This window comes from Trichomycterus rosablanca, chromosome 15 (assembly GCF_030014385.1).
Source record: "Trichomycterus rosablanca isolate fTriRos1 chromosome 15, fTriRos1.hap1, whole genome shotgun sequence".
NCBI lineage: Eukaryota > Metazoa > Chordata > Actinopteri > Siluriformes > Trichomycteridae > Trichomycterus > Trichomycterus rosablanca.
The window spans coordinates 30,040,041-30,061,898 of record NC_086002.1 but is presented as its reverse complement, the minus strand read 5'-3'; the positions used below and the strand labels follow the sequence as shown (position 1 = coordinate 30,061,898).

Genomic DNA, 21,858 nt, shown 5'->3' with positions numbered 1-21,858 from the left:
CTTAACATTTCAATGTTATATTGACTCAAGAACGAGTAAGCATCAGAAGCGTCCTTAGTGACCAAGGCAATCCCAGCATTCAGTGCGGCAGCTCTTCTCTCACAGTTATTTTCAAACGTAAATAAATTACCATTTATTTTTAATTTGTATAAACTTGCACAAGTGTTTTTATTTGCAAGTTCGGGCCTGTGAGCGAATTTAACCGTTTTTGGTACATGAAGGGAGATGTTAGTTGACATGTTGTGCTGTGCCACCTCATCCCATTGGTTTGAATGGCAAGATGCTAACTGTGTTAGCTTTGTAAGCGAAATCTGATCGCTGTCTAAGGAGCACGTTCAAATAACCTGCCTTATAAGTCATTGGATTATGCAATTTACTGTAACTATTGTGCTGGGTTGTAATAATAATAAACAGTCAGCACAAAGATGTTTTTATTATTATTTAGAATAAATAAAAGAATATTAAATACAACAATTATATGGATACACACAAAAAACAAAATTAAAAAATACTAACATAAACCCAGACAAATTAATATATTATTTACACATATCAGAGAGTTACATGTGTTTTTCTGATTAGCTTAGTTAGCTTTCATTATATTGGCCACATACTATCATATTAAAGTTAAAATCCCTTAGCTAGCTTGTTTTATTTTGGGTTGTTAGTTAGACAGTAGGCAGGCGGCTACAATTTCCATCACTAATGTTAGCAGATATTCATGCCTTGGTGAGGCAAAATGAGTTTTTAGGTAATTAAACTAAACATATGGTTAGTAATATTTCAAACATATATTTTATTAGCATGTAAAATATTAAAATAAACTGAAAACATTTACCTTAAATATATCTTACAGATTAGTAATTATACATTTAGTGACATTTGAAATATTTTTATTTGCAATGTCTGGTTTTCTTGAAACTTGCCAATTTCCTGCCAGTTTCAAATAAAATCCTCTCAATCTGGCAACACAGACAGTTACAAATGTACGTTTATATTCTGAGGAGAATTTAGCCACAGGACATGTTCACCCAAGTGCTGGTTGAGAAAATAACCCAACAGTTGGGTTACTGGAGTGAGAAATAGCCCAGCAAAGCAACCCAACAACCTTAACCCAGGTCAAAAAATAACAAATTCTGAATATTAGTTTGAACATCTTTGAGAGTATTAAGATTAAGAGAGTATTAGTGAGTTTCTGCTCCTCTTCCTCCCGGCTAGCGAATAAAATCATTCAGCTGGAGGGATGCTTAGGTACCACAGTGGCGGAGGCGGGAAAACTAAATCCTAAGTTTTGATTTGCTGCAGCCAGCAGTACAGCCGTTTGCTCCAATAGAATTCTGAATTGTACCAATCACACTTTCTCAGCAGTTGCTGGGCAGGATAAAGCTGAACTCTCAATTTTGATTGGTTGCTACAGGCAGTGAGCTCTGCTCAAGTTAACGCTTTGTTTGCCAGAACATTTTTAATATACTATGTTAAGCACATGAAATACGGTTACAAACAGGGTCTAAATAATGATGTTAAATGTGACACATTTTCAGACAGTTCCCGTACAGTAAAAAATATTAGGTAATAAGAAATCAATCATCAACCTACTGAAGATGAGAAGATAATCTTATTACATTTAAACAACAAATTGTCTACATGTGACGCTGATCTCAAACTAGCAATAACTTTTTTTATAGAAAAAAAATTGATAGACAGCAGAATTTATGGTTTCATCAAAAATTATAAAATAATTTGAGGGTTGTCTAGATGTTATTTCGGCAAATGAGAGACGAGCCTTTGTGTTCTTTTTAGTCAGCAGTAGTTTGCTCCTTGCAACTCTCTCATGGATGCCATTTTGCCCAGTGTCTTCATTTTGGTGGAATTATGTACATTGACCTTAACTGAGGTCTGCAGATCTTTAGATGTTCTTCTGGGTTCCTTTGTAACCTTCTGGAAGAGTCATCAATGTGTTCTTCATGAAACCGATCACTCCTAGAAAAGTTCACAACTGTTCAAGGTTTTTTTTTCCATTTGTGGATAATGGCTCTCACTGTGGTTTGCTAAAGTCCCAGAGCTTTAGCAATGACTTTGTATTCCTTTTCAAACTGGTAGATTTAAGTGATGTTTAAATTTAAAATATCTGGCAGTAATCATGCCTGAGTGTGGCTAGTCTTTTAAACCCGGTAGTCAATAGAATTTAGTTAACTGGTTCATTTAGTAGCTAAGGGTGCAGTTACTTTTTCTAGGGCCACACACATCATTTATTTTCAATAAATGAAACCACTGTTTAAAACATTTTGTGTTTATTTGGTCTTGTATAATAAGATTTGTTTTATGGTCTGATACATACAGTACAATTGTGACAAATGGAAAAATAGAGAAAATTGGAAAATGAGGTAAATACTTTTTCGCTGCACTGCATTACTACAGGAAGATAAAAGTAATTAAGAATATAAACTAAATATACAGTAATTCCAGTCATTAAAGGTAACATGAAATATCACTCATAATGTATTAGTGTTATTATTATTAGTTATTAACAAAACTGTTACACTTACTGTCACTTTTAACAAATATTTACATTATCTTCTATATTTAACATCAGTTGGTTAGAACGTACAGTAAATAAAAGTGATTCATAATTTTGCATTTCAAAAAGGGCATTATGTACCCCCCACCCCAGGACCTCTACTGTTTTGTGTCTATTTTGGCCTGTTCTGACCACACAACAAGGTCCGTTGGAAAGTTCCAGGATGAGAATACAGAGGAGACTTTCTTCAGCCAGTCCTCTAAACATCTTGTGGTTATGTAAGCAGAGGCTCTAAACTTGAGACCTCACTTACGTCTGAATTTCCGATCGGAGATCCTTGGAGATTCACTCCAGTAATCCTCCTCATGTTCTCCTCCAGGCAACATCTCTAGTAGTTTTAAACTTCTTCATTACAGGTCAGATAGTGAACAGCATGCTAATGCATCAAGCTAATACAGGGTTTTCTAAAGCAGTCCTCATGTACCCTTACCCAGTTTGGCAGCTCCTAACTCACATGTACCAGGTGCTCAGTGTTTAGTCTACCAGATTAGTACAGATGGTACCAGAAACCTGATGGACTCTCCAATCTCATTACTTCAGTACTGATGTACAGAAGGTCCATCAGCACTTCAGGGTGGGTTTGAGTGTGCTGATCTTGTACACACAGTTATACAGAAAGCATCTTTACAGATTCAACAGTAATAAGCTGAATAAATCGTCACCATGTAGAATCCCAGTATGAAGACTAGATAATGTTTATCTCCATCTTCTTCTCATAATTTAATGAGTATTCAAATCAGAACCTGTAAAATAGATCAGACATGATCAGATGTTTCAGTCACCTATTAGACTCAACATTATCAGAACCAGTAAACACCAGCACACCAAAGATCCCTTTATAGAGTTCTGGTTGGTAACTCACCATAGTATGTAATGTGTGTATGTGTGTGTAAATGTGTTTAAAGCAACAGCAACTTACAGTAGTTCCTTTAGGTTACATTGTGGATCCTCCTGTAAATCTTTGAGCAGTTTTACTCCTGATTCTCTTGGATGATTGTCGTGCAATTGCAGTTCCCTCAGACGTGATGATGGATTTGATTTCAGAGCTGAAGCCAGAGCAGTAAAACCTTCAACTGTAATATTGCAGCTCCACAACCTGCAAAATAAAATCATTTAATAAAAATCATACATCATCTTCTCCCACCTCCTCCTCCATCTCCATTCAGATCCACAATCAGACAACATCACTGAGAAATCTTCAACATGTAAAACTATTCTATTATATTAATGATAGTGTTTTATCTTGTGTGGGGAAAATGAGTAAAATATCAAACTCTTACACACATCAATAACAGTTTCTGTATGAATGATCTTCTGTATCTAAGTGAAAGTGAAGATCTTACCACAGTATCTCCAGTTTACAGTATGGATTCTCCAGTCCAGCAGAGAGCAGCTTCACTCCTGAATCCTTCAGTTTATTGTTACTCAGGTTCAGATGTTTCAGACTGGAGGAGTTTAAACTGAGAACTGAGGACAGAACTTCACAACTTTCCTCTGTTAGATCACAACCCCACAACCTGGAGAGAAATAATCAGATCAATCAGAGAAATTAAAGATGTCGCCCTGCACCAGTAGGTGGAATCCAAGTAGCAGATCTAATAATATTACCCAGACTGCAGTGCAGATGAAAGTGAAAGCAGTTAGGTTCCACCACAATGATTCTGAATCAGTAATCATTTTAACATTGTCTCTAAAAGTGTGTGCGTGTGTCATCCTGAGATGGTTTATTTGTTTACGCTGATTGTTTCCTAGGATGAAGTAATTAGTGTAAATTAATAAGTGTGTATACAACTTAGTAAAAGTGAAGATCTTACTCCAGTTTCTCCAGTTTACAGTGTGGATTCTCCAGTCCAGCAGAGAGCAGCTTCACTCCTGAATCCTTCAGTTTATTGTTACTCAGGTTCAGATGTTTCAGACTGGAGGAGTTTAAACTGAGAACTGAGGACAGAACTTCACAACTTTCCTCTGTTAGATTACAATCCCACAACCTGGAGAGAAATAATCAGATACAGTATCAGTACAAATATTTTGCCATCAGTCACAAACACAGAATCATAATTTCAGTGTTTAGCAACGTTTGAAGTGCACAATAGAAGAAAGTTTTTTGCTTTCCTTTTTTATTAATTAATTAACTTTCAAAAGAAATATTCTGTATCTACAGTGTAAAAGTAAAGATCTTACACCAGTATCTTCAGTTTACAGTGTGGATTCTCCAGTCCAGCAGAGAGCAGCTTCACTCCTGAATCCTTCAGTTTATTGTAACTCAGGTTCAGATGTTTCAGACTGGAGGAGTTTAAACTGAGAACTGAGGACAGAACTTCACAACTTTCCTCTGTTAGATCACAATTCCACAACCTGGAGAGAAATAATAGATCAGTATTTTAAGAGAAGCTATCACATCACAGGAACAGAATTATTTAGAACATAACAGATTCTTTGGCGCCAGATGTATTTTCTTATTTTGAATGACACATAGGGTGTGTTCGAAAACCTAGGGAGCTGCCTTGCTGTCTTACTGTCTACATACATCAGTAGAGAGGATTCTAATAAGTCAATGACTTATAAGGCAGGTTATTCGAACGCACTACTTAGATAGCGATTCCGATGGGTTTCGGGTTTCGCCTTTAGCATTTAGCATCTTGCCATTAAAACCAATGGATTGAGGTAGCACAGCACGCTAACGTTAAAATAACCTCACTTCATGTACCGATAACGGTTAAATTTCCTGACAAGCCCTAACTTGCAAATAAAAACACTCGGTAAAGTTTATACAAGTTAAAAATCAGTAATATTTTATTTACGTTTGATAATAACTCCATTCCTTTCTCCGCCCCTTCAGCCATGTTTATTTTTCTGTGAGAGTAGAGAAGCCGACTCGCAATGCATTCTGGGATTGCCTTGGTCACTAAGGCAGCGTCGGATGCTCACTCGTTCTTGAGCCAAAATAACATTGAAATATTAAGATGCCTCAGAAGTGAGGATTTTAAGACATCTAGGATTTCGAACAGCCTCCTTCTCGAGAGCGCGCACAGGATGACGTAAAATGCTGCCTATGTAGAGAGCTCACTAGCTTTTTGAACACACCCATAGTCATGTGAAAAAGTTAGGACACCCCATAAAAACCTCTGTCTTTTTAAACATATGAACATTTGAGCTTGATCTGAACAGTACTCAGAGATGGAGCTTTTATAGCTAAACAAAAAACACCCCCACATTTATTACTACTTAAAATGTCTAAAATTAGAATCTGGTGCACCACATCAGCTGCAATAATTAGACCATCGTTATTGAAGTAAGTGTTATCATCATGGTGAGATCTAAAGAGCACTCTAGGGCCTTCAGAAAGAAGGGTGTACATGCATATGAGTCTGGGAAGGAATTTAAAACAATCCCAAAACAATTAGGAATTGTTAGGGTGCCTGCGACGTCTGGTGAACATACCACCACTTCCCAGCGTCGCAGGCGTTACAGAACAAAGAGCAGCGTGGCCTCAAGTAAGAGGCCAGCTGATTAGGGCAACGACCTGCAGCTGTCAGCTCCCTATTTAAGGGGGCGTCGCCAGTCTGCAGGCGTCGCACCTTTGTTCTTTGTTTTGGGCTATGGCTGCACTGCACCAGCCATTTCCTTTTGTAGGGCTAGATTGGTACCCCAGGCACTATAAGAGTGGTTGGGTGTGTAAGTCGCAAGGCTGAGGTAATTCAGGGCTTTGTTTTTACCAATAGGGAAAGCCGGTGCGATTACTTGCAGCCCACGAGCTGCGGTTTGTTTTGACCTTGCTTTAACCCCGCTTGCATGGCTAGCAGCGGGCTAATGCTAGCCTAACAGACACTCACCGCAGTTGTCCTATGGCGCTTCTCTTTTCCAGGTGTCATCGCTGCCTGTTTGGCTGAGTGGGTAAAACACCGCTCAGGTAGCTTTGCGATCCAGGTTCGTATCCGCGCCTCGCTCTTTAACTTTTCCCCTAACCTAAACCATCGGTTCCTTCCCAGTCTTCTATTACTGGTGACACAACCGATGTATCATTATTGGTTAAGTTTTGCTTTCTACTAACATTTGGATTCTACTAACATCCGTTTCTTCACATCAGCCTTATATTTAGAAGGCGAGTCTACAACCCAAGCAACGCCGTAGTGTAGCGGTGAGGGTTACAGTACCGCGAGGGAGCAACCAGGATTCGTGCCTCGCATTGGCAAAAATTCTATTTTCTGTTTTTGTGTTATCCTTTTCAGTTGCCAGTGATGACAGCGGCGCTGTTCGGGATAGAAAAAGACCAGGACTTCTGGAACAATGTGCTTTGGACAGATAAATCCAAAGTTGAATTACTACGGCACAGTAACAGAAGACATGTTCTGTTACTGCAGCAGGGCCTGGCAAGCTCTCCATTATAGAATCCACAATGAATTCTTCACTGTATCAGAGGGTGCTTGGGGAACATGTAAGGCCATCTGTTCAAAAACTGAACCTGATGCAGAGGTGGAACATGCAACATAACAACAACCCATTCCAGTAGCATTCCAGTAAATCCACCAAGGAATGGCTCAAAAGAAAGAAATGGAGAGTTCTGGAATGGCCAAATCAAAGCCCGGATCTTAATCTTATTGATATGCTGTGGGATGATTTGAAATGGGCTGTGCATGCAAGAAACCCCTCAAACCTCACACAGCTGAAAAAAAATCTTCATGAAGGAGTGGGGGAAACTTTCTCCCAGTCAATTAAAGGAAACGTCTAATTGAGGTCATTTCTGCCAAAGGGGGAAATACCAGCTATTAGGAAATAGGGTGTCCTAACTTTTTCTTCACAATCAATTTTCATTTTTGTTCATTACATTTTACAACTTGAGTTTAAAAGTTTTTTATTTTTCAGTTTTATTAGTTTTGTTATATAAGCTCAATCTCTCAATACTGATCAAATGAAACTCAAATGACCATATGTTTAAATATGTTCAGAAAGACAAAGGTTCTCATAGGATGTCCTAACTTTTTCACATGACTATGTATGTTTCATGGCACCCTCCTGATTCTATTTGTGTGTCAAACCCCGAGGAGGGGGGTTGGCGATGGAGAGGGTGATTGTTACGTGCAAAAGCACATATTTTTATAATTATTATTAGTAGTAGTAGTAATAGCAGTAGTATTGTTTTGTGTATTTATGCTGCTATCTGACTGTTTTGTTTTGCTGCTGAGTCTTTTATTGTAGCGGGTGGCCCAACAGGAAAGACGGAAGTACGGGCGGAGCCAGACAATATAAAGAGGAAGCAGAAGACGACGGGCAGCTAGCAATTTAGCAACCTAGCATGTGAAGCTAGTGTGTTTGGTTCCTTGCTCAGTGGCATGTTTTGAATGCAGAGATTCTTTGTGGTCTCTCTTTGTATATTCCTTTTGACCCTTTGTTCCAGTTTGTGTGTTGGGGCCTGGACAGGTAAGGAAGGGCGCGCTCATACATGTACCTCATGTAGATAACCTGTGTATATACACACTAGGTAAGAAGCGTGTGCCATCCATTGTATTTATGTTTGAGTAGGGAAGTTTAGTATAGTTAGTTCTTTTGTTTGGCATTTTGTTTTTAGTGCATAGAATTTAGTTTGTAAATTGTAGAATAGGGAGCATGTGTTTGGTTTTATTCTTTTCTTTCCTTTAGCACCGCTGTCGTCCAGGCCCGTTTGTCTTTGGGTAATGTGACCTTGTACATAATCCTCTGTGTGTGCCAGCCTTAAGTAAACTCTGGCATCACCAATTCAGTTTGTGTTTCTATTGTTTTTTCCTCTCTATGGTCTCAATCTACAGTCTAGGGCTCCACCTCTGTAACCACTATTGTTACTAACCCTACATCCCCAAGAATACCTATAGGGGGCGTAACAAGTGGGGGCTCGTCCGGGATTTATATTTATGTCAAAATGGGGATTTATTAATATATAGGTACATTAATTAATACATAGATCTGTTGAAAGTGATTAATCTATCAACTAGTGGTATATGTGGTGTAAAGATTGTAAGATTGTTGGTTGTTAAATATTAAGTGCTTTTGTTGGATTGGATTGTTGTGGGTTGTTGCAATTATGGCTTCATTTGATGTCAAGGTTTTTCTAAGTAATCCTTCATTGGAAAGCTTAGATAGTTGTAAGAAAGACCAGTTATTAGAAATTGCTGAGAACCTTGGTTTGTCCCTATCACGACACTTGTTAAAAAAGGTCATTAAGCAGCATGTGGTTGAAAAACTTGCTGAACTAAAGCTTTTAGACCCTCTAGTTATCCCTGAGAGTGCTGCTGTGGGGTTGAGTACTCCTACTAAGGCTGAAGGTGAGAAGGGGGAGGTTAGTGTGAAAGCTACACTACCTCGGTTTGATCCATTGTCTCCTCTGACATCGGGGTCCAGAGAGGATGCCCGTGTGAAAGTGCGTGTAGCACGTCTGGAGATGGAAAGGAGAGAGCGAGCTGAGCAGAGACAGGCTGATTTCGAATTGCAAATAGCGGTTCGACGTTTGGAGTTGGAAGTGGAGCGGGAGATTCGTTTACGGGAATTAGAGTTAAAGGTGGAGAAGTCTACCTTGCACTCTGATATCCAGGCGAATCTTCCTGGCTTTGTTACCGGTCCTGGTTCTGCAGCTCCTCCTTCCAGTGTGCCTGGATCTGAGGAAGTTTCCAACCTCTCTTTTCAAGTAACTAAACACGTGGCTCTGGTACCTCTTTTCAGAGAGACTGAAGTGGACACTTACTTCAGCCTTTTCGAAAGAATAGCTGTATCTCTCAGGTGGCCAAAAGAATTGTGGACAATGTTACTTCAGTGTAAGCTAGTGGGTAAAGCTCAAGAGGCTTATTCAGCTTTATCACTGCAGGATAGTATGGATTATGATACAGTCAAAACGGCTATATTACGTGCTTATGAGTTAGTACCTGAAGCCTATCGTCAAAAATTTAGGAACTTTAGAAAGTCAGAGACCCAAACTTATGTTGAGTTTGCTAGGGAAAAAGCCCAGTTGTTTAGTAAGTGGACAACAGCTAGTCAGGCTATCAATTATGACTCATTGAGGGAGCTTATGCTTCTTGAAGATTTTAAAAATTGTCTTCCTAACTCTGTTACTGTTCATTTAAATGAATGTAAAGTTTCTACACTGTCCCAAGCTGCTGTGTTGGCTGATGAATTTATTTTGACTCACAAGCCTTTGTTTTTGTCAAAGTCTAAGTTGCCAAGTTCCACAGAGCAGAGGCCTAAGCAAGAACAACCTAAAAGAATGAGTCCTCTAGGTAGTACTCAGTTATCCTCTATTGAGTGTTTTTATTGCCACAAACTTGGTCATGTCGCTGCCGATTGTCTTGCTTTAAAACGTAAGCAAGAACGTCAGGGAAAAAGTCAACCTAAAGGTGTGGGTTTTGTGAAAATTGTTAAAACAAATAATAATGATGAGTGCTATACGCCTTTTATTTCACACGGTGTAGTTTCTGTGAATAACTTTGATAGTACTGAGCATAAAGTTGTGATTTTGCGTGATACTGGAGCATCCCAATCTTTTATACGTGATGGTATTCTGCCTTTGTCAGATCAAACCTTTAGTGGATCGTATGCTCTTTGTCAAGGTTTGGAATTAGGTTATATGCAAGTACCTTTACATTATGTTTATTTAAAGTCTGGGGTTGTAACCGGCAGGATTAAGGTTGGAGTTCGACCGGTACTACCCATAAAGGGTGTAGATTTCCTGCTAGGAAATGATTTAGCTGGAGGAAAAGTTGTGCCAGTGATGGAAGTATCTGATGACTGTGATGATTGCCACTCAGATAGCCTTGCTAATAGTCATCCTGAAGTTTTTACATCCTGTGTGGTCACTCGTTCACAGAGAAAATATTTTGAAGATGATATAGATCTTTCTGAGTCCTTTTTAGTTCAATCAGAAAAAGAGGCAGTAGAAACTCCTGAGTTAAAGAAGAAGATAAAACTGTCTATGCATCCTTTGTCTGATAAACAGGTCACTAGAGAAGAGTTGATTGTAGCACAAAATGCTGATGAGAGTTTAGAACCTTGTTTTAATGTCGTACAGAAAAGTACTGACTTAGAAAAGAAGCAGATGGCTTACTTTTTAGAGGATGGAATGTTGATGCGTAAATGGACTGCTAAAGGTAATGACCTTGATTCTGTGTTTCAGATTGTAGTTCCCTCCATGTTTCGACCTTTGATTTTACAGATGGCTCATGATAACCCTTGGTCTGGACATTTGGGTATAAGAAAGACCTACAGACGGGTTTTGCAGCATTTTTTCTGGCCAGGTTTACATACTGATGTAAAGGAGTACTGTTCCTCCTGTGAGACTTGTCAGATGGTGGGTAAACCTAATCAGGTGATACCTCCTGCACCTTTACATCCTATTCCTGTTATGGGAGAACCTTTTAAAAGGGTCTTAGTAGATTGTGTTGGACCTTTGCCTAAAACAAAAACGGGAAACCAGTTTTTACTTACCATAATGTGTACAGTAACTCGGTTTCCAGAAGCAATTCCATTGCGGCGTATTACAGCAGTGACTGTAGTCAAAGCTCTTACTAAATTTTTTACAATCTTTGGCCTTCCAGGGGTAATTCAAACAGATCAAGGGACCAACTTCACTTCAAAATTATTTAAACAGGTAATTCAAGAGTTAGGTGTGCAACATAAGATGTCAAGCCCTTATCATCCACAGTCACAGGGGGCTTTAGAAAGGTTCCATCAGTCACTTAAAACTATGTTGAAGAAATTCTGCCTTGATAGTGGAAAGGATTGGGATGAGGGAGTGCCTTTTGTACTCTTTGCAGCACGAGAAGCTGTTCAGGAGTCTTTAGGGTTTAGTCCGGCTGAACTAGTTTTTGGGCATTCGATAAGAGGTCCATTGAAACTTCTTAAAGAAAGATTGTTGTCCAGCAAAGCTGAGTCTTTCACTAATGTCTTAGATTACACTAGTGCATTTCGGGAACGTTGGCACAGAGCCTGTAAGTTAGCTAAAGAAACGTTGGTAAAGTCTCAAGGTAAGATGAAGGAATATTTTGACCGAAAGGCTGTGTTTCGAGAATTTACAAGGTTTTGGTTCTTTTACCTGTTGCAGGATCTTCTATGTCTTCAAAGTTTTTAGGCCCATATGCCATAAAAGAAAAGCTGAGTGAGACAGATTATGTCCTTGAAACTCCAGACAGAAAACGTAAATCTCGTGTGTGTCATATAAACATGATTAAACCATTTCTAGATCGTGGAGCAGCAGTTAATTCTTCTTCAGTTACAGTAGAGACCGAAGAGGTGAAGGAAATTGCTGCAGTGTCTGTATCTGAGTTTCCAAGAGTTGGTGAGAATGCAGAAGTGGAGGTTAGTAAGTCTTCAGCTCATTTAGATGTAAAGCTCATGAATTCACAGTTGTTAAAAACTTTAGACTTTCTCAAAAACTCTCCTTTGCTAAGAAACCTAACTGAGTTACAAATGAGAGATCTCATAGCTTTAGTAAAAGACTTTCCTGCTATACTTGGTGACGTACCGACCCGAACTTCAGTCATAGAGCACGACATTGAAGTATTAAGAGATACTCCATTGAAACAGCATCCTTACCGAGTAAACGCTACTAAAAGAGAAATAATACGTAAGGAAGTTGTTTATATTTTAGCACATGGGTTAGCAATTCCCAGTAAGAGCCCATGGAGTTCTCCGTGTGTGTTGGTGCCAAAGTCTGATGGCAGTTACAGATTGTGTACTGATTATAGGAAGTTGAATGCTGTGACTGTGACTGATTCGTTTGCTGATGGTATTGTTTGCCCTCTTGAATTGAAAGTAAAGGCTATACTTGAGTTTCCTGTACCTACAACTCGTCGAGAATTACGGCGTTTTTTAGGGATGATTGGTTACTACAGAGGTTTCTGCAGAAACTTCTCAACTGTTGCAGAACCTCTAACAGCTCTTCTAAGTCCCACCACAACATTTCGGTGGTCTTCGACTGCCCAGATCGCTTTTGATATTGTTAAAGCTTTGTTGTGTTCCGCTCCTGTTTTAAAAGCCCCTGATTTTACAAGACCTTTTAAATTAGAAGTGGATGCAAGCGGTGTAGGAGCTGGAGCAGTCTTGCTGCAAGAAGATGAAAAGGGGATCAACCATCCAGTATCTTATTATTCCCGTAAGTTTAACAAATGTCAAATTAAGTATTCCACAATAGAACGGGAAGCATTGGCCTTACTGCTGGCTCTCCAGCATTTTGAAGTTTATGTGGGGTCAAGTCCTTTACCGGTAGTTGTTTATACAGACCATAACCCTCTGGTATTTCTCTCCAGGATGTACAATCAAAATCAAAGACTTATGAGATGGTTTATCATACTGCAAGAGTACAACCTGGAGGTAAAACATAAAAAGGGTGTAGAGAATAAAATAGCTGATACCCTGTCTAGAATATAATTGACAGAATGCCTTCTGTCCTCTTTGAGTGGGGGCGTGTTACGTGCAAAAGCACATATTTTTATTATTATTATTAGTAGTAGTAGTAATAGCAGTAGTATTGTTTTGTGTATTTATGCTGCTATCTGACTGTTTTGTTTTGTTTTGCTGCTGAGTCTTTTATTGTAGCGGGTGGCCCAACAGGAAAGACGGAAGTACGGGCGGAGCCAGACAATATAAAGAGGAAGCAGAAGACGACGGGCAGCTAGCAATTTAGCAACCTAGCATGTGAAGCTAGTGTGTTTGGTTCCTTGCTCAGTGGCATGTTTTGAATGCAGAGATTCTTTGTGGTCTCTCTTTGTATATTCCTTTTGACCCTTTGTTCCAGTTTGTGTGTTGGGGCCTGGACAGGTAAGGAAGGGCGCGCTCATACATGTACCTCATGTAGATAACCTGTGTATATACACACTAGGTAAGAAGCGTGTGCCATCCATTGTATTTATGTTTGAGTAGGGAAGTTTAGTATAGTTAGTTCTTTTGTTTGGCATTTTGTTTTTAGTGCATAGAATTTAGTTTGTAAATTGTAGAATAGGGAGCATGTGTTTGGTTTTATTCTTTTCTTTCCTTTAGCACCGCTGTCGTCCAGGCCCGTTTGTCTTTGGGTAATGTGACCTTGTACATAATCCTCTGTATGTGTGCCAGCCTTAAGTAAACTCTGGCTTCACCAATTCAGTTTGTGTTTCTATTGTTTTTTCCTCTCTATGGTCTCAATCTACAGTCTAGGGCTCCACCTCTGTAACCACTATTGTTACTAACCCTACATCCCCAAGAATACCTATAGGGGGCGTAACAGTGATAAAGGAATAAAAGACCTATATAAAATTACTTAGGGCTGTCGTTTAACGTGTTAATTAACGCGATTAATGCATTAAAATTTTAATCGCGATTAAAAAGATTAATCAAGATTAACATTTTTAATCTAACTATTTTTATTTGGCTGTTTGTGCAACGTAAATATGTGTCTCTGTGGTAATGAACTGTATTTCAGATGAATTAGGATTTAAAGCACATGAACTGTACACGGATCACACTGGACTGTATAAAGCAGTATGTCCAAAGTCTGTCGACACCGGATCTGGTTTTTTTGCGGCCCGCATCTTCTGTTTTAAACTGCATTACTTGTGACCCGCCAGCGCAGTCAAAAAGAAAAAAAAGTAACAAATTATCGTCCCTGTCCGATGAAAAACTACTTTTAGTGGATTTCACTATTTTTACGTGTTGATGAAAAGATGAATGAAATCACGCAATCTTTGTAACGAGTATCTCCATTGGCTGCTAGACCTGTCCATCAAAACCGCGTAGCTCCGCCTCCCTTTCCTCAGGTACTGTTTGAGACAGAAGTGAAACTGCGTAATGCTTCATCTCTATGGCAAGCCGTTTTAGCTTTTAATCCTCTTTTTCTTGATATCAGGAAATCAATTTTTTATATCAAGAATTAAATTCTTACTAGTAAAAATTGAATTCTTACTAGTAAAAATTAAATTTTTGATATCAAGAATTAAATTCTTACTAGTAAAAACTTAATACTTGATATCAAGAATGTCATTTTTGATATCAGAAAATAAATTTTTACTAGTTAAAATTGTATTCAAATGAGTCTGTTTAAATATATCCAATAGTAGCTCATTGTCACTGCATGTGGGAGTGTCTCCAAATATTCAGGGTTACCAAGTCTTAAAATGTGAGTTTGATAAATGACAGTGATAAATAAAATGACAATTGATTATATGAAATTGAATACATTTTCTTAATGTTTACTTAAAGTGTTTAGCTAATCCCAAAGTAGTTAATATTTTTTTAGTTTTGGTTATTGAAGCGCATATTGTTGCCATCTGTGAGATGACTTACATAGGTGTCTGGCAACCATACTCCCATTACACTGACCATAGACCTGGCATTACACACATCTGACAGCAATTTATCATAAAATAAACACAGTAAAATGTCATGTTATTGGGGATATAGAATGCCAGTTATACTGTCTGTAATCTGTATTTTGTCAGATTAATGAGATGACTTGAGACATTTACAATAAAGCACCGTTATATTTACTGTAGTGGCTTTTATTACATGGACATGTTGTGTTTTCCCAGATCTTAAATAACAGTCTGGTGGGACCCAAAAGCAGATTTGAAAAATTGCAGTGAGTGAGATTCGAACCGGGATCGCGGGTGTTAAAGAGCTTTGCTCTACCCGATTCGCTATGGGCTTGGTTAAAGTGCTTGTGCCTTTAAACTACTTAACGGTGTAATGATAATCCTTGAATGGCAATAAACAAATAGCAGAAGATATATGTGTATTTATTTGTATATATATATATATATATATATATATATATATATATAAAGGAACTGTGTGTTTGTTGAAAAAAGGGAAAACAGAGAGGAAAGACTGACTGAAATAGCGGAGACCGCAACTTGATAATAAAAAATAAAACGTGCGGTTTCGAACCCCGCACGTCACCGTACTGAGCTCGAGAGACTGATGCACTAACCACTACTCTATAGGGTGAACTAAAGAAACTTCGATCTGAATCACTTGCTAACATATGCGCCTCAAACAGGCGGGAAACGAAACAAAGGATGCCAAACAAACCAAAAAATACACAAAGAAAAACTAATCTGATGAGCTACCCGCTGGCTGTTGGGTAGTCGTTTCAGAACTCAAAGAGACCTCAACCAAGGTGTGAGGTTACTAAAGAAATGATAAATTACTTTACTTTTCTAAAACTGTTCCAGTTATTTAAACAGGGAGATAACAAAAAGGTCTTTCTTTTAGGGGAAAACCAATGTTCCCGAAACAGAGAGAAAAAGAGGACGAAAGATGTCTTTTTTAAGAAGAGAATACCAAATTACCGGCGAGGTCTGGTATTACTAGATTAACACAAGACTCTGCGCCAAGTGAGCCGTGCGCAGCCTTTATAAAGGTGCTGCACAGCTGATGTCAATCAGCTTAATTATCCCTGGGTGTGGCACGCGGTCTCCCTCTAGTGGTGGGCGGATGGCGGTGTCTTACAGGACCCCCTCCCCGAGGGGTGTCTCCTGACATCCCCAGGCCGGTCACTCGATCCCGGTTAAAGGTCCGGATGAGATCGGGATCAAGAATCCGCGCTGCCGGTACCCAGGAACGCTCTTCCGGGCCATATCCCTCCCAGTCCACCAAATATTGGACTCGATTTTGGACTTGTCGGGAATCGAGTATCCTATTTACTGTGTAGGCTGGAGAACCGTCAACCATGCGAACAGGGGGAGGTTTTGGTGATCGGGTCCCAGGGGAACACAGGTATGGTTTGAGGCGGGAAACGTGAAAGGTTGGATTAACCCTGAACGAGGGCGGGAGTTGCAACCTGTAGGAAACTGGGTTGATGCGTCTGACTATTTTAAATGGTCCAACGTATCGAGGCGCCAGTTTTCTGTTGCTGACCTTCAGAGGTAAGTCTTTTGCGCTTAGCCATACTCGTTGGCCCGGGCGGAAGGTATTTCCCAACCTTCTCTTACGGTCTGCTGTGCTCTTCCGTGAGGTTGTTTGGGCTACCAGGACCGCCCGAGCTCGTCGCCAGGTGGACCTGCAACGGCGTACCATATGGCTGGCTGACGATGTGGCCAGCTGAGTTTCCTGTTCAGGGAACAGGGGAGGTGGATAGCCAAACTGGCACTCAAAGGGGGACATGCCCAAAGAGGAGTGCCAGAGAGTATTGTGGGCGAATTCTGCCCACAATAGGTGATCCGCCCAGGTGGAGGGGCTGGTTGAAGCCAGACACCTTAGCGACTGCTCTAGATCTTGGTTCACCCTTTCAGTCTGCCCATTGGACTGGGGGTGAAAACCTGAAGAGAGGCTGACAGAGGCCCCTAGGGAAGCACAAAAAGCTTTCCAAAATTGGCTAGCAAACTGAGGACCCCTATCTGAAACCAGGTCTGTGGGCAGGCCATGATACCGCACAACCTGTTGAAGGATGAGGTGGGCCGTCTCTCTGGCTGAGGGAAGTTTGGGCAAGCCAATGAATCTGGCGGCCTTAGAAAACCTGTCTACCACCACCAGAATTACTGACAGGCCTTTAGATTTGGGCAGGCCAGTGATAAAGTCCAGAGACAGATGTGACCATGGACGATGGGGAATGGGCAAAGGGTGTAACAACCCTGGTGGCTTGGCTCTGGAGTCCTTGTTGCGTGCACACGTTTCACACGCAGAGACGAAGTGCCTGATATCCCGAGCCATATTAGCCCACCAGAACCGCCTCTGAATTAACTTCAGGGTGCGAGTAGCTCCAGGGTGTCCTGCGAAGAAGCTCTCGTGCCCCCATTGCAAGACCTGAGTCCGGGCTGATGCGGGGACATACAGGCAATGGGTAGGGGTTCCCCCTGGGTCGGGTTCGGCTAGAAGGGCTCTCTTGACTACTTCCTCAATTCCCCAACGCAGCGGTGCCACTATGCGTTCTGGAGGAAGGATGGGTAATGTTGGTCGGGCTTGTAGCTCCTCCCACTGTCTGGAGAGGGCGTCAGGTTTGGCGTTCTTGGTGCCTGGCCGGTATGAGAGGGTGAAGTCAAAGCGACTAAAAAATAGCGTCCAACGGGCTTGCCGGGGGTTTAGTCGTTTGGCTTCCTGAATGTATGCAAGGTTCTTATGGTCCGTCCAGACCAAGAACGGATGTTTGGCCCCCTCTAGCCAGTGCCGCCACTCTTCGAGAGCCATCTTGACTGCAAGGAGTTCTCTATCTCCTACACCATAATTGCGTTCAGTAGGCGTTAGGCGATGGGAGAAGTAGGCGCAAGAATGAAGTTTCCTGTCCACGCCCGAGCGCTGAGAAAGGATTGCCCCTACCCCTACCTCGGAGGCATCTACCTCCACTAGAAAAGGAAGTTGGGGATCAGGAAGATGAAGAATGGGCGCCGAGATCAGTCTACGCTTAAGTTCGTCGAACGCCTTCTGTGCTTCGTCTGTCCACCGAAAAGGTCCTGGCACTTTTCGGGTAAGAGCCGTCAGGGGCGCTGCGACTGACCCAAAACCTCTAACAAACCGTCGGTAAAAGTTGGTAAAACCCAAAAAGCGTTGGACCAGCCTGAGAGAGGTTGGACGTGGCCATTCAGCCACAGCCTTGAGTTTAGCAGGGTCCATGGCCAGTTTGCCCTGGGAAACCACAAACCCTAGAAAGTGGACCTCGGGTATGTGGAACTGGGATTTCTCCAGTTTCACGAAAAGGTGGTTCTCAAGGAGTAGTTGAAGCACTCGTCGTACATGGCCGACGTGTTCCTTCACAGTTTTACTAAAGATGAGAATATCATCAAGGTATACAAAGGCGTAGAGACCAAGTGTTTCTCGGAGGACCTCGTGGATCAGGCGCTGAAAAACAGCTGGTGCGTTCATCAACCCGAACGGCATGACTAAGTATTCATAGTGACCGGTCGGGGTGATGAACGCTGTTTTCCATTCATCCCCAGATCTAACTCGCACGAGGTTATAGGCACTGCGAAGGTCTAGTTTAGAGAAAACAGACGCTTGTTGCAGTGTCTCGAAAGCAGATGTCATAAGGGGCAAGGGATATCGGTCTTTGACTGTGATTTTGTTAAGGCCTCTGTAATCGATACAGGGCCGTAGGCCTCCGTCCTTCTTGCCTACGAAGAAAAAGCCCGCTCCAGCGGGAGAGGATGAGGGTCTGATAAAGCCTTGGGCTAAGGCTTCTTGGACGTACTTCTCCATTGCTGTTCTCTCGGGTCCAGAGAGAGAGAAAAGGCGCCCCCTAGGGGGAGATGTGCCCGGTAGCAGATCAATGGCACAATCGAACGAGCGGTGGGGGGGTAGCACCTCCGTCTTCCGTTTACTAAAGACTTCTCGTAGGTCATGGTAGGCCACCGGGACCTTGCTCAAATCGACTGGTTCGTGAGAGAGGCTGCCTGGGTGACACCTAGGAGCCAAACAGGAGCCCTGACAATATGGGCCCCAGTGTCGGATGGATTTGGAAAGCCAGTCGATTCGGGGGTTATGTCTGACCAACCAGGGGAATCCTAGGATGACCGGCAAATCCGGCGCTTGCGTTAAAAAAAATGAAAGTGACTCCGAGTGTTGACCTACACTCACAGTAATGGGTCTGGTCTGTCTTTTGATGGCCCCAGACCGGAGTGGGAACCCGTCAATGGCAGCCACCGGTAGCGGTGTCACCAAAGGTTCCATGGGTAGCCCTAGTTCTAGGGCCATTGTGAGGTCCATAAAATTACCTGCGGCGCCGGAATCTATGAAGGCCTGCAATCTTTTTTCGGCGCGCGAGTTGTTCCAGCTCAACGTGACAGGAAGGAACAACCCACTGGACCTGGGGCCTAGAACTGGGCCTACCCTGGGGCCCCCTACCGGGGGTAGGCCTGGCCTTTTACTGGCCTGACTGGACACTGAGCCAGCTAGTGGCTTCCCTCCCCACAGTACATGCACCGCCCCCCCTGGCGACGTTGCTCAGCCTCTTGGGGAGTCAGGTGAGCCCGCCCAATCTGCATGGGCTCACCTCCTTCGGAAGAGGCCGCAAGTCGAGGGCGGACAGGCGCTTCCTCTGGGGTCAGGGCTCGTTGTGCCTTCTTATTGGTCCGCCGACGCTCACGTAGGCGGTTGTCAAGTTTGGTAGTGACCTCGTACAGGTCCTCCAAACTGGCAGGAGGGTCTCTGGTGGCCAAGAGGTCTTTAAGGTCCTCATTAAGCCCCTGTTGGTAGACGGCCATCAGAGCCTCCGAGTTCCAACCACTCTCCGCTGCCCAAGTGCGGAAGGAGATGGTATAATCGGCGACTGAGAGTGAGCCCTGCCGCAAATTCAGAAGGGCTGAAGCAGCTTCGGCACCCCGTACAGGACTATCGAAGGTCCGCTTCATAGCTGCGGTAAAATCCGCAACGGTGCTACAGTCAGAAGACTTGCTCTCCCACAAGGCTGTAGCCCACGTTAAAGCTCTGTCCGTGAGGAGAGAAATCATATATGCGACCTTGGCTCCTTCAGTGGGGAACCGGGTGGGTGCTAGTTGGAATGCCCCTGGTTCACCACTGAATCTAATGGGTGCTGGTAGCATGACGTCCTGGTGGATAGAGGGGAGTGGCTGATCAGGTGAAACAGAAGGTGTCTCCTCCTTGGGAGGGGAGTTTAACCGTTGGACTGCCAATGTTAGTTCATGCATGCGTTGGGCCAATTGGCTCAGCGCCTCCTCATGCTCCCCTAACCGGGCCCCCTGGGCTGTTATGGCTTGCTGCAACATATTCCTGTCTGCTGGGTCCATGCTGGCAGAGTCTTTCTGTTACGGGGCTCAAACGCCTCGTGTTGTGTTTTCCCAGATCTTAAATAACAGTCTGGTGGGACCCAAAAGCAGATTTGAAAAATTGCAGTGAGTGAGATTCGAACCGGGATCGCGGGTGTTAAAGAGCTTTGCTCTACCCGATTCGCTATGGGCTTGGTTAAAGTGCTTGTGCCTTTAAACTACTTAACGGTGTAATGATAATCCTTGAATGTAAACAAATAGCAGAAGATATATGTGTATTTATTTGTATATATATATATATATATATATATATATATAAAGGAACTGTGTGTTTGTTGAAAAAAGGGAAAACAGAGAGGAAAGACTGACTGAAATAGCGGAGACCGCAACTTGATAATAAAAAATAAAACGTGCGGTTTCGAACCCCGCACGTCACCGTACTGAGCTCGAGAGACTGATGCACTAACCACTACTCTATAGGGTGAACTAAAGAAACTTCGATCTGAATCACTTACTAACATATGCGCCTCAAACAGGCGGGAAACGAAACAAAGGATGCCAAACAAACCAAAAAATACACAAAGAAAAACTAATCTGATGAGCTACCCGCTGGCTGTTGGGTAGTCGTTTCAGAACTCAAAGAGACCTCAACAAAGGTGTGAGGTTACTAAAGAAATGATAAATTACTTTACTTTTCTAAAACTGTTCCAGTTATTTAAACAGGGAGATAACAAAAAGGTCTTTCTTTTAGGGGAAAACCAATGTTCCCGAAACAGAGAGAAAAAGAGGACGAAAGATGTCTTTTTTAAGAAGAGAATACCAAATTACCGGCGAGGTCTGGTATTACTAGATTAACACAAGACTCTGCGCCAAGTGAGCCGTGCGCAGCCTTTATAAAGGTGCTGCACAGCTGATGTCAATCAGCTTAATTATCCCTGGGTGTGGCACGCGGTCTCCCTCTAGTGGTGGGCGGATGGCGGTGTCTTACAATACTGTATATAAATCACTGTCATGTGAAACACTGAGAATCAGAAGCTTTGTCTTAAACAGGCATTGCAAGTGATCGGAAATCAAATGTAATTATCAATAATTTACTTTAATAAAAAAAATTCTCCAATATATTTATTTCACAGTATTGACATCTAAGATCCGTTTTTTTTCCAAAATAATCATCATTAAAAGAGGAATCAAATAAATGTGTATTTATTTAGTAGACCGTTCAGTCTATGGTTTCAAAAGGCTGTTATTCTCAAATCTGTTTCCAAGCGCCATCTACTAAACCTAGACTTTACAAAATAAATGTGGTTTAATACTGATATGTAGATTACGCGATAGAGCATAGATTTAGGGGTTAGATGTATTTTCAGTCTGCAGTTTTTAAACATGTTTATTTTTTAATGTAAATGCTTGAGTATGCTGCAAAATCTGTAATGTACAACCTTTACTATTTTGTTTACAATGGCTTGCAGTACATGTGGTTCATGATGTTCTCTTTAAGAAAAGCACAACCCAAGTTAGCCCCGCCTTTAAATCCACATGCAAATCAACACATTATCATCAGAACATGTAATAATTCAATTCTTGATATCAAAAATTCATTTTTTACTAGTAAGAATTAAATTCTTGATATCAAAA

At 41.7% G+C, this 21,858-nt stretch overlaps 1 protein-coding gene, 1 long non-coding RNA gene and 1 pseudogene across 2 annotated transcripts in view; 1 reads left to right on the top strand and 2 right to left on the bottom strand.

Annotated features, from left to right (window-relative positions):
• LOC134328691 (NACHT, LRR and PYD domains-containing protein 3-like) overlaps positions 1-21,858 on the top strand; it is a 1,194,473-nt pseudogene that overhangs the window by 1,126,980 nt on the left and 45,635 nt on the right.
• Positions 2,545-4,065, bottom strand: LOC134329444 (uncharacterized). The gene is made up of 3 exons (XR_010014875.1): positions 3,922-4,065; positions 3,498-3,674; positions 2,545-3,321 (listed from the first exon to the last, which is right to left on the bottom strand). It is a non-coding gene; the product is annotated as an uncharacterized LOC134329444 (long non-coding RNA).
• Positions 4,407-21,858, bottom strand: part of LOC134329504 (NACHT, LRR and PYD domains-containing protein 3-like) — a gene marked incomplete at its 3' end in the record, with an annotated part of 46,171 nt that continues 28,719 nt past the window's right edge. The window contains exons 8-9 of the mRNA XM_063010791.1: positions 4,760-4,933; positions 4,407-4,566 (exon numbers count right to left, since the gene is read on the bottom strand). Of these exons, the coding sequence (XP_062866861.1) occupies positions 4,407-4,566; positions 4,760-4,933 (334 nt within the window). The remainder of the gene's footprint in view (positions 4,567-4,759; positions 4,934-21,858) is intronic.